Source organism: Lagopus leucura, unplaced genomic scaffold (assembly GCF_019238085.1).
Source record: "Lagopus leucura isolate 7727_CA_CO unplaced genomic scaffold, USGS_WTPT01 Super-Scaffold_702, whole genome shotgun sequence".
NCBI classification, from domain to species: Eukaryota; Metazoa; Chordata; class Aves; order Galliformes; family Phasianidae; genus Lagopus; species Lagopus leucura.
In genome coordinates this window covers 10,727,767-10,740,898 of record NW_024962254.1, presented here as the reverse complement: position 1 = coordinate 10,740,898, position 13,132 = coordinate 10,727,767, and the positions used below count along the sequence as shown (strand labels likewise).

The 13,132-nt window shown below is 38.1% G+C and overlaps 1 protein-coding gene and 1 non-coding gene across 2 annotated transcripts in view; both read right to left on the bottom strand.

Moving 5' to 3' along the window:
- ARHGAP42 (Rho GTPase activating protein 42) overlaps positions 1 to 13,132 on the bottom strand; it is a 154,462-nt gene that overhangs the window by 10,180 nt on the left and 131,150 nt on the right. Inside the window, exons 18-21 of the mRNA XM_042862489.1 lie at positions 8,235 to 8,394; positions 5,611 to 5,755; positions 1,204 to 1,584; positions 126 to 282 (exon numbers count right to left, since the gene is read on the bottom strand). Coding sequence (XP_042718423.1) covers positions 126 to 282; positions 1,204 to 1,584; positions 5,611 to 5,755; positions 8,235 to 8,394 — 843 coding nt within the window. The remainder of the gene's footprint in view (positions 1 to 125; positions 283 to 1,203; positions 1,585 to 5,610; positions 5,756 to 8,234; positions 8,395 to 13,132) is intronic.
- Positions 3,628 to 3,699, bottom strand: TRNAP-AGG. Its single transcript has one exon. It is a non-coding gene; the product is annotated as a tRNA-Pro (tRNA).

Here is a 13,132-nt window from a genome sequence, read left to right as displayed (position 1 = left end):
ATGTCATAAATAAAGATAAAGCAAGCGTTCGTGAGTGCTTTTTCAACTACTTGTAAAGCTCTTTGTGATCATTTCATAGGAGACAATATTGTAAGAACTCAGAACTCCGAAGCGCCTTAACTTACACAGATCCTGGTCTTTGGTAGCCATTACTTGATGCAGTATCTAGTCTTAATCTTCTGCACATTTTGGGAGGCAAATCAGGATTTAGTGGAGCCTTTGGTGTATCTTTTGTATCTGTTGAAGACAAGCTCTGTACAGATCCACTGCAACTTTTGTTACCTAAAGAAAGCAACCAAATAATAAGCATTATTAAAGCTAACGTGAAGATGTTTTATATGTGTAACATGCACAGCAGTTTTTTGTTAAGAAGCAAACTAGGGAGTAAGTACTTACTAAGACAGATGAAACAGGCAAAAAGCCAGGAGAAAAGGACCAGCAGCAAGGATGAAGAAACAATGTTAAAACTGTGCAGGCTAAAAAACCATATTGCACTTACATGGCTAGATAGTACAGTCATTAAAAAGTGAAGATGAAAACCTTTAACATTTATAAAGCAGTATATTGCACATAACTGTTGAAAAATCATGTTGGAGGGGATCTCAAGCAGTCATATAGTCCAAACTCCTGCTAAAAGTAGTATTCACTATGAAATGAGGAGGCATTAATTTGTAAGAATTAATATTTTGATATTCACAGAAGCTTGATTAAACTTTTAAATGAAAAAAAAAAAAGCTAATGATTACAAGTTGTAAATACAACCTGTAAAAAGTGTTTCAGACATATCCTTCATGTCATGGACAAGAAGCAACAAAGATGTTACTAGATATACTAAGCCTAGGGTTTTCTAAATTTAAGTGCTAATTTTGATTACTGACAACAATTTTGCAAGCATTTATTCTTTTGACACAGTAATAACCACGGATACCAACTCTTTCATATTATAAGCCAGAAATATTCTTACAAGTCAGTAACCTCTGTGAGGCTTTGCAGGATAGAGTACTCTAAATTCCTAGGAACACTGGTATTGTGAGTTGTACAGATGACAACAGAAATGTGTCAGAAGCAATTTGAAAAGTGAAATAACCTTACAAGTTAAAAAAGAAACAAAATTAAAGAGTAACATTAGCTTTCAGACGCACCTCTTCTTTTTTGATGCCTCACAGTAAAATCATTGATGTCACAAAAAACCTTGGAAATTACCTTCAGCTGATGGAATTGATCTGAGGGAAGAACCTGAAGATCTTTTCAGGCCAGACAGACTATAGGAACTCTTCTTGGTCAGATCTACTGGTGGAGAGGCATTCTCTGGTCCAGTGACAGAAGCTATACTTTGGCAGTCTGACTCCATGTCTGTTTTTGTTGCATCCTCCTTTGATGAGGATTCTGGGCTCGTGGTCCAGAGGCCTGAACTCTTCTGGCCATTTGAAGAAGGGGGAGAAGCAATCCATGGAATCCCTCCTGACTTCTCCCTGGGCTGAGAGGGCACACATTTGGTGGTGCTGTTCTGCTCGGAGGAGTGAGAGGAGAGAGATTCGATGCTGCCCATGGGTGTGCTATCCGGGCTACTGCTGTATGAGTCACCTAGGCAAGGGAAGGGAGAAGAAAAGAACAATAAGATAACTACGTTATCTAACCCTGCGCATCTCTCTCATGTCATCTTTAGCTCCTGTACCATATTGTCATCAAATTTGATAGCCATTATCCATAGTTTGAGGGACAGTCATTCTCAAGACAAAATAGCAATTTAGTTGCTCTAAGTTTCACACATCCCTATATTAAACCTGGAAAGTGTGCACTTCGTGGACATTTCTCTGGAGCAGATGAACATAATGTGTTGCAGGTGAAAGTATTTTGCATAAATGTTACATTTTCAAAAAAACTGCCTGCAATATAAATATTGTTAGGAAATCAAGTAATTCTGAAATGTCTTTTTAAAAGACACCTTCCTGGATTTTGACCACAAGGCAAGGGTTGCGGTGTATGTCCCATTTATGTTCTGACTACAGAGTCATTTATGACTCTGTAGACAGTTTTACATTGATTACCAAACTGCTGAGGATCTCTGCAGTCTCTGTGAGAGTCTGCAAAAGTCTATGTATAGTTCTCCAGTTTTCTGAATCATGGTGTCTTTCTTTAAATATCTATCCTGCAGGACCATTCATTCTGCTATTTACAACTTCAACACTGAACATTTGATGCATTTCTTTAACCAGACTGAAAATAGAGAAATTAACCTATCTACACAGAAACGTTTGTGCTGATATAATTACTTTCAATAATATCACACAATCATAGAATGGTTTGGGTTTGAAGGGACCTTTAAGATCACTGAGTCCCAAACTCTCTGCTATAGACAGGGACACCTCCCACAAGACCAGGTTGCTCATAATCTCATCCAGTCCGGTCCTGAATGCTTCCAGGGAGGGGGCATCCACAGCCTCAAACTGGGCAACCCATTCCAGTGTTTCACTACCCATACAATAAGGAATTTATTCCTGATACCTAGCCTAAATCTACCCTCTTCCAGTTTAAAACCATTTCCCCTTCCCACGTCAATATCTATACTTATAAAAAGTCCCTCCCCAGCTTTTCTGTAGGTTCTCTTCAGGTACTGGAAGGCTACTGCTATAAGGTCCCCCTGGAGCTCCTCTCCTCTAGGCTGAAAAGCCCCAGCTCTCTCAGCCTGTCCTCGTAGGAGAGGTGCTCCAGCCCTTTGATCATCTTCCTGGCCCTCCTCTGGACCTGCTCCAGCAGCTCCATGTCCTTCTTGTGTTGGAGGCTCCAGAACTGGGCACAATACTCCTGGTGGGATCTCATGAGATCTGCAGAGTAGAGGGGCAGAATCACTGCCCTCGCCCTCCTGTTCACGCTTCTCTTGATGCAACCCATGATATGGTTGGCCTTCTGGGTTTCAAGCACACATTGCCACCTCATGTTGAGTTTTTTATCAACCAACACCCCCAAACCCTTTTCCTCAGGACTGCTCTCAAGCCATTCTCCATGTATCTGTATCTGTGCTTGGGACTCGGGTGCAGGACCTTGCATTTGGCCTTGTACTTCATGAGGTTTGCATCGGCCCACCTTTCAAGCCTGTCCAGGACCCTCTGGATGGCATCCTTTCCCTGTAACATGTCAACTGCACCACTCAGCTTGGTGCCATCTGCAAACCTGCTGAGGATGCTAACAAAGATGTTAAATAGCACCGATCCCAGCACCGACCTGTGAGGAACACCACTTGTCACTGGCATCCATTTGGACACCAAGCCATTGACCAGCAGTCTCTGGGTGACCATCCAGCCAGTTCCTTACCCAGTCCATCCACCAAACCATTTTTCTCCAATTTGGAGACCAGGATGCCATGCAGGACAGTGCCAAACGCTTTGCACAAATCCACGCACATGGCGTCGGTTGTTCTTCCTTTCTCCACTGACGCTGTAACTCCATCACAAAAGGCCGCCAGGTTTGTCAGGCATGACTTGCCCTTGGTGAAGTTGTCTTGGTTACCACCAACCACCCCACCTTTATTTCCCACCTGCCTTAGTAAGGCTGGGAGGATCTGCTCTGTGATTTTGCCAGACACAGAAAAGTTCCAACCTTGCCCACTTTGTGCTAAGGGGAAAAGTTGGGCTCGTCCGGGATTTGAACCCGGGACCTCTCGCACCCTAAGCGAGAATCATACCCCTAGACCAACGAGCCAAACTTGTACAGCAAGCAGTGGAAATATTCTCAAGAACTTTGCTGATGATATGAGAGAAGGCACAGATACTAGAACTGAGGAAGGACTGGCTGACAAATTAGTGAGAGCTGAAATATCTTTCAGACTGGATTCATAAAAATGCATTAGGTGTAGTGAATCATATGTCCGATTCCAGTAATACCTTTCATCCAAGAGCTAGGAGACGTAATTCAAAAAATTTCACGAGGAGAGAATGTATATTTTTTAACTACAGAGTATTTATAAGATACCAAATGGATACAAGTGATTTTGCCTCTGCATGTTTCAATATTCTTAGAAATAGGTGACAACAGCCACACAGAATACTAAAAATAAGGTTTCAAATACTAATGCTTTGCTCACTGGATGTGAAAACAGTAGTGCTGCTGGTGCAGTAATCTGAAAGTTCCCGTCTAATTCTGGACAGATGTCAGGATATTTCAGATTAGATTATGCACCGTTTTACTCCTTATAGATCAGCAGTCTCTCAAAAATGGTAAGACTGGCTGGAACCTAAATTTGACAAGTGCATTTTTTTATCATTTTTTACAGTTTGGTGCCTAAATCTCATTTTCTCATGGCATATAGAGTTCCTTAACTTTCTGAAATACAGTTAAGTGTCTGTTCTTCATTTAAGTGATGACATAAAACTATCCAGTGCTTTGAAAAGAGCTAATGCCAGAAACCAGGGCTCTCTCTTGACTGTCTCTGGCATGGCTAGAGATACTTGGCAAGGAGAACACCTCTGCTCCTGACTCAGCCTTCCAGGCACAAGTGAGATCTTAACTGGAACTTGTGCAGCAAACGCTGAGCTGGAGCCAACGAGCAAATTCCATGTGGAGAGCTCCTTGGTCAGACCTAACTTCATTCCAGCTGTCAGCAGAAACTACGAGTGAATTAAGAAGCCTTTGCTTGCATAAGCCCACAAAAATACTTTGACAGAACTGCCCCACTGAAATGCAGTTAGTTACACAGTGAAAAACAGCTGGAATTTGTTCAGTTTCTCCTCTAGTGAACATAACTGACAGTTCCTCCATAACTTCTTCATCTAAGAATCCCATGCCATTCACACTAGCAACTAAGTGCAGAGAGCTACTGCTCTTATTCAGTATTGCTGCACATTACTTTACTGTACCTATTTTGTGTAAATCTCCTTGAGGAACGGGGGAACACAGAAGTTCTTTTGGAATTCTCCTGCTGTAGTTAGCAGCTTAGACATTGCTACAGCTTCTATACTTCTTAATGGTATAATGCAGATAAGTAAAAAGTGATGAAAACAAACGAAATGCACCTTTTTATTGCATGAAATTCACATTAAAATGAAAAAGATTTCTAAGCAGCAAGTAATTGCAAACATAACTCCATGTTGTTGAACAGCAAATCATCTGCTGAGTACACTGCTTCTCATAACATAGGATCTTGTTTCTATTCCAGTCAAACTAGTAAGGTTTCAGTGGTTTTGGCATCCTAGACAGTAGTTTGCTTTGAACCAACGACCACAGTTTCACGCATATGAAAACAGCCAAGTAATGTTTTTGATCTCCCAACCTTAACTGAGTTAAAGCTTCTCAACCTTAACAATTACGGGAATGTCATACAGTGAACTTCACAGAGTTTCAAGGTAGGCTACTTTCAGATCAGAACATAAAGTCTACTCTAAAAGCTTTTTGTATTTAATAAAAGACATGCCTAAAACCAAATATCCTTCCTCCTCTGAGAGAAGCAAGGAATGTAGTCATTCAGCAGTACAGCTCTGACTCACAGAGGTTAAGAAGCTGATGAAACTCCATCTGTAATGCTTATTGGAATACAGTGCTTACTGGACATTGCTGGGGACTATCAAAAGGCCAAGACATGAAAAGGAAGACAGCAGTCAACAAGAACAAACTTACTGTCAGGATCTGCTAGACACGGTGTGTATCTTCCTTTGGGCTTACGAGGACCTGTGGAAAGACAAATTGCTCTTGTCCTTCTTGAACTTGAACGGGACTGAGGTTGGGGAAGAGGAATATTGGGGTCTGGTGCAGTGTGAAATATCTGCATGATTAAAAAAAAAAAAAAAAAAGGAAGACAAAAGAGGAAGAAAAAAGAGAGAAATAAATAAATAATAGAGGTACTCCTATGCTTCTGTTAATAATACATTTGTTTTCTTCATCACTGCACCTGAATGCTGCAATAGTCTCACCCATCTTAAAAGAGTATATTCACAGAACATCTTCTCATTCAATTCTGCAATCCAAGAATGGGTTAGTGAACAATAAGCTTGTACTTAAAAATTATGCTGATTACACAAAAATATTTCTTTAAATAGTTTTATCTTCTAGTCCCAGTTATAAAGTGCTTAACAACCAAAATTGTGAAACATTTGTGTTAGTTTACTACTAACACCTACTCAAGAATTATATATTTTCAAATATTATGAAAAAGTGGAATTTCATTATATGTGTACCTGTGGGAACTTCTGTATGTTACAGAAAGGTGTCATAGCTGCAATCCTGTTTGTATTTCAGAAAAGCACTTTATTTTCCTAAACAAGTCAAGCCTGATGAGGACCATCTTCAGGTTTGGTGCATCTTCTGATTTTTATCTTTCATGTACCACTGCTAACAGTGATCAATTCTGTGCTGAATAGCTGTAGAAAACCTTATTCTTTTTCAAAAATGAGAAGAAACCTACATGCTATTTAAAAAGTGGAGGGAAAGTGGATGCATACTCAGACAGTAGAAAATACCTTAAATGAGGTCTTGAGATGCTCTTAAAACAATACCATATTAGTAATTAATAAGTAGCACATCAATGCAAAAACATGTCTGCAGACAGAGAGCAAGGATGATTTTGGTTGTGCAGCCATGTTCTGTGTATTGAATAAACTGCTAGTTTCCAGAGGGGAAATTCAGTTTGGGAAATATGTATTAAGTATGTTTTGGAAGTGAATGCATGGGGGCTGCCAGCATCATACTAATTTTGAGGAGTTTCTGTGAAATATAACAGGTGATATCAATCAGTGCAGTCAATAATTACTGATCAGTCATTGCAATGGATCCTGATAATGACAATGAACTGCCCCACATCTGAGTAAACGGAATAAAATCAAACTTCTTTCACCTTGTTTTGTCGGTCATCAGAAAAAGTGATATAAATCAACAAAAAATCCCCCAAATACTACTTCTTTTGATGATTAAGTAAAGGAGCTCTTGATTGTTCTGCTGGGCAAAAAATCACCATCAATAAAGACAACTGAGAAAACTCTTCAGTGAAGGTGATTCAAGTTGCGCCAGGGAGGATTCAAGATGGATGTTAGGAAATTTTAGTTCTCCAAAAGAGTGGTCAGGTGCTGGAATAGGCTCCTCAGAGAGGTGGTGGAGCCACCAACCCTGGAGGTGTTCAAGGAACATTTAGAAGTTGTGTTGAGGGACGTGGTTTAGTGAGAACTATTGGTGACAGGTGGACGGTTGGACTGAATGACTTTGAAGGTCTTTTCCAACCTTGGTCATTCTGTGACTCTAAGATTCTATGATACCTGCAGTGAAATCATTTTATGATTTCATAGATTTTCCTTCTCGAGTCTTAAAAAAGTTCTTATTTAGTTTTTCATGAAGAGTATGAGATGTACCCTCCGTGTCTCTTTGGGGAAAACAAAATAAACCAGGCACTTACACATATTTCTGAAAGCAAAAAAGTATCTTGCTTGTATGCTGCATGTTACAGAGCATTCAAGAACTATTAGATCACAAAGATGGATTGGTGGGTTAAAAACCTGTAATTAGAAATAAAACTTTCTCTAAGAAACATTTATTATTTTTTAATATATTTTATCTGGTATCTACACATCTGAATAGCAAACAGAATTGGGGATTGTGTGGGCATCGATATTAATGCTGCTTGCGGAAAGAGGAAGTGAAATATGGTTGGGGTTTCGTGACATTAGATGGGACCAGACCTCTGCTGACCTCCAGCTGATATATCCCCAAAGGACAGTAACTGTCAGGAAGATTTGGACCTGATGCACAAAGTATACACAGAGGAGAATCCATGTGCTCACCCAGACTGAACCTCAATATACTGCTCATATGAGAGAAATGGAAGAGTGAATAAGCAAAGGATGACCTTCTCATTCTGGTTCTAGATATGAACCAGATATGCGGCTCTGGGCAGCCTGATCTGGTGGTTGGCAACCCCACCTGTGGCAAGGGGGTTGAAACTAGATGATCTTTGAGGTCTTTTCAGTGCAGGCCATTGTATGATTCTGATTCTATGAGAAGGATTCAGAAATGTTCAGAAAGCTAATGAAGATTCAGAGGAACTTCTTCAAAGCATGGGAGAGTATGCCTTGGATTTGTACCTTGCATAGCCTTCATAGGAATACTTATCCATAGCATGTGGACAGAACAGGGTACTTTTTCAATCAATAACCTACAAATGCTAAATTTCCTCATTCTTAAGAACTTAATTATGGTAATGAAAATGAGATCTTGGTTTCACTTATTCACAGTAGAAAACTCATATAATCTACTACCTTTTCATAATGTTCTATAAGAATTTCCACAACGATATTCTGAAACTTAATGTTCATCATAGCAGCCACAGTTTCTTCTTGGGCTCTCATCAGAGTTGGTCCAAAGATAACACCAAGGTTGGATACTGTCATAAGGTTTTGCTGACTGTGTAATGATACCCTTTAAATGAACACAAACAATATGCAGTTAAATAATTGCACTAAACTACAATTCCAACAGGTGAAATCTCACATTTATGCTTTCCCTTTTCAAACATTTTAAAAACATTCACATTTACTAAAGTTAAATACAATGCAGAACAACAACTGTATCTCCACTGAGGCTCCAATTTTTCAATACTTTAATGTATAATGAGCAAGTCTTCCTAAAGTATCTAAGTTTCTTACATAACTGATAAGGAAAAGTAACTATTTTCTTTGAAAGTCTCTACAGAGAGATCCAGCCCATCTAAAGTTTACGAGCCATAAGGTACGCACCTCTTTCTCTCCAACAGTTATACAAGAACTTAAATACTCTAATGAAAGAAAGCACTAGGTGAGAACAGAGGTCAATAATATATCTTAGCTTTCATGCCAAGGAAAGAAATACAGTTACTGAGAACACTTAAATTGTAATGAGATCTCTTAGTATTTCCAAAGCATAAGATCAGTGGGGTCAATGTCACTGTTTCTGTGGAATAGATAACAGTAGATGATCATAATTATACCTTATGGCTTTAAAATGCACTAATCTTGTACTTCTGTATATTCTGCTATTGTCTAATGAACCATTTCTGTCATTTTCTTCTTAATTTAGAGTTAATTCAGAATTTAGAAACTTAGTTTTTCCAATAGTTTTTCAGGTAGTAAAATGAAAATTATCAGTAATCCTCATTGTCTCTCTTCTCTTACAAATGAAATTTACTGAATAAAAATTATATTATTATAAATTCTCACTGCCAGTGATATCCTTGTCAAGTAGCTCTACTGCCTGCACGTCTGAGAAATATCATGCCAAGCAGCATTTTCATAGTCATCTCAATGTTTAATTTTTCTGAATTTGCTCTCAAATAGAGTCAGTGGCACTCATTCACACTCTCCTCTTCCTTCTCACTGCTACTACCATTGCCAAACTGACAAACACCATTTAATACATTTCTTACATAAGTAAAATTAACCTTGTACATTTTAAAATAAAGAAACAGTAAAATCTACAAAATGTAAGGAGTATTTAGGGGAAAATCCTATCTATCTTCTGTTTTTTTTTTTCTGACTGCCTTCATTAAGTTATGGAGACATTTGCTATGTTTCCCTACCAATAAAATTCATAGGTGTCTTGACTTGCTTATAATGCTATATAAACATTTAAAAAAATGATCCGTCTGATGCCAGAGTTTGGTAGCAAATAACTGAAAGCCCCTGACAAATATTAGAAATCCGGTGACAAAAAGTCAGATTTTCCAAAGGCTACTACAAAATTTTGATAGGATCAAGATCAAACTCATGCTTGGATTTACTCCTTATTGAGTAGTGATATGATAGTGATATAAACAGTAGATTTACCACAGAATATAGGTTAGATGGTCTAGAATTACTTCTATGGTGAAGTAAATACTGCCCTCATAACTGGAATAGGAATACTTTAGTACCTTACTTACACTGAGAATCAGGAGAAATATAAGAAAAAGGTTTGTATAGAAGATAATGTGATACAAGCTGCAGGAAAATTAATGCCCATCTTGCTATGGTTTCTATTTTATTTCATTAAGTTAGGCCTCAAAATATTCTAAAATTTTACTTAGAAAGCCACATTGGTAAAAAAAGTTATTTAGAAGTCAAATAATGGAAATTACTTCTCTGTTAAACTGTATTTTTAGCCACTTTTCTCAATAAAATTTTATCTTATGTTTTGCTTAGTTGACTAAAGGGTTTCTGGGAAGTCCACTGGATCTTAATGAAAATGGAATTTTGAATAGCAAAGAAAACCCTAAAAAATAACTCTTTACAATGTTATTCTGCTTTGTGCTGCACATTAACTCTTAAGATCTCTTACAAAAACATTGTAGTCTTAAAGCACAGGATAGAGAGCACTGTTTGCACAGTTTGGGTTTCTGACAAATTTAGTAATACCGTAACCAGAAAGGACTCTCTGCTGAGTACCTCAAAAGCTGAATTTCTAACAGAAAGGAAAAAAATAAGACCTGTACATGGATTATTTTGAGAACCAATTTTTCTTAGCCCAGTTTTACTGCTGTTGGGCTACTGAAATTCTGAATAGATAGCTAAAGTAAATGTGCATTTTATGCATGACTGTAAGACATTCATTAATGGAAATGCTTTCTCCTTGATATCCCCCAGTAAATATCTCATATTACCAGTTTGTCAATCGTAGGAAGACCTGGTGTTTTTAAATCATACCAAAGAATGACTCATATTTTAAAGGAGACAAGCAGGAAATTTGATTAGGAAGGTTTAAAAACAAACAACAAAAAAAGAGTTACTTAGCCTAAAATAATACCAAACGTCCAGTTTTTGCCTAGCTGCTGAGTATATATTCCCACAGCACCACTCCTCTGCAAAATGCGCACTGGGATTTTCTGGATCTGTTACTTTGGTTTTAGTATGATCTGCATCCCCCAACAACTATTTAGCTGTGCACAGTGACACAGTAAGACAAGGTAGGCAGAAAACTGAAGGCCTTAAGAGCTAAATCAAGGAAACAATTTCAAATATTTCAAGAATTTCAAACAAAAGAATGAAGAAAAATGTTTTTTTTTTTTCTCATTTCCCCGCCTAAAGAAAGTTATGCACTTTATGTATAATTTGCTCCTTGAAAAAACTCCACACAGGGGTAGGAGGAAGAAAAGGAAAGGAAACCACTGATCACAAGGCTGATTTTGAACTTATCTCATTAGAGTAGCTGGCATAAACAACAGCTGGCAAATTATATGAGAAATCAGAAAGGATGAATTGAATGTCGGGACGAGAAGAACTAAAGTTTTCAGAATTCATCTCAAAGATTTCAATTTATCAGAAATGAGAATTACATCAAAGTCGAGACAGGCGAGCACTAAAGAGAGCAATTAAAGGAAGGAATACTGCAGGCATGCACTCTTTGGAAATGCATCTGAGGTAACAGTGAGAGTAAGAGTCCAGGAATGAGGACAGTAAATACATGTTTCCTAAATTAATTGTGCCTACAGGTAAGTCAAGTGCTATATAAAATCAATGGATCATAGAATATCACAAGGGAGTATTGGAAGGGACCCCCAATGATCGCGAGTCCAACTCAAGGCTCTACACACCCAAAAAATCAGACAATATGTCTGAAAGTGTCCTCCAGATGCTCCTTGAATTCTGGCAGCTCAGGGCCGTACCCTCTGCCCCAAGCAGCCTGTTGCACTCCCACTGCCCTCTGGTGAAGAGCTTCTTCCTGACATGCAACCTGCCTCTCCATGCCGTTCCCTCGGCCCCGTCACTGTCACACAGAGCAGAGCTCAGCGCTGCCCTCCACTCCCTGTGAGGAGCTGCAGTTGTCATCATGCCTCAGCCTGCTCTGCTCTGGGCTAAGCAAACCCAGGGACCTCCGCCTCTTCTCATATGTCTTCTCCTCTAAACCTCTCACCATCTTTGTAGCTCTCATTTGGACACTCTCTAATAGTTCTATGATGCACATTTTGTACCATGGTGCTCAAAACTGCAGCTTTTACAACATCGGTATTTCACGATTACAAGTTCTAGCTTCTTAGGCTGTCAGAAAGCATCAAATCCTACGCTTTTAATAATCAAACTCTTCTGTTGGAAACTTACAGAATCTGCTTTCTTCTGGTTCTCTGAGTTTCCCCAAACAGCTAAAAATAACTTACTGTGGCTAAAAAATTTCCACCAAACAAAGTGCAGATAACTTTCTGCAGGTGGGGTTGCTCAAGCTGTGATCAAAAGAGTAAAATGGTGGGGATGTATGGAATGGAATAAAAACAACATGGAGACTTTCATGGCATCTTCTACATATGTCAGTTGTGGGCCTCATCTGAACTGCTGTTTCCTTATTCGCATTCCAAGATCACTGAGAAATATATTAAAAAATACACAGCATCCCAACTCATAAATAATAATGTGTTCATTTAAATATTCAGCAAAATCTAGTGAAGAACTGTAAAACACATGAATAAGGTTTGCTGAAAAAAGAGATATATAATGATGTAATAAAGGCATGCAATCATTGCTAATGACAGAGAGAGACAGAATAGAAAAAGAAGTTTGTATTTTTTTTTTGTCTGAGTGCAGATTAAGAGTAATTAAATGGAGACAAAAGATCATCACTTCAAAGAAACAGAAAAATCTTTTCCATGTGACATTTAATTAAAACTCAGGATAGCTGAAAAATCTAGGGAGACTCAAACATGGGTTTGGACATTTATAGGGCTGTCTAGAACAACAATAAAAACATTTTGAATTAGAATTTTCAAAACATATTACACCTTAGAGCTTTTAGAGATAAAAATTAGATCAAACATGAAGGATAAATTATATTGTATTAGTCTAGCCTACACTTTTTACCAGTTTTAGGACCTAAATAACATTCTCTTATCAGCAACCTTAGCATAGTCTTAAATGTTTCTACAGTTTAAATAGTACCAATTCCTGTAATAAGTAGGAATTGTGAATGAAAACATACCAGTATATTTTATATGCTAACGTTACCAGTTATCTTGGTGACTTTTCATTGTGTTTTTTATTTTATTTCTATAATGAGCATTCTTCAGCAACACTGCATATTACATTTCAGAAATCAAATATAATTTCAGGTGGCACTGTCTTAACACAATTACTATAATGGGTTACGCAACACTGACAAATTAAATGTGAAAATGATCACATCTTACGGTAGTATCAAACATAAAAATCAAAAAGAATTA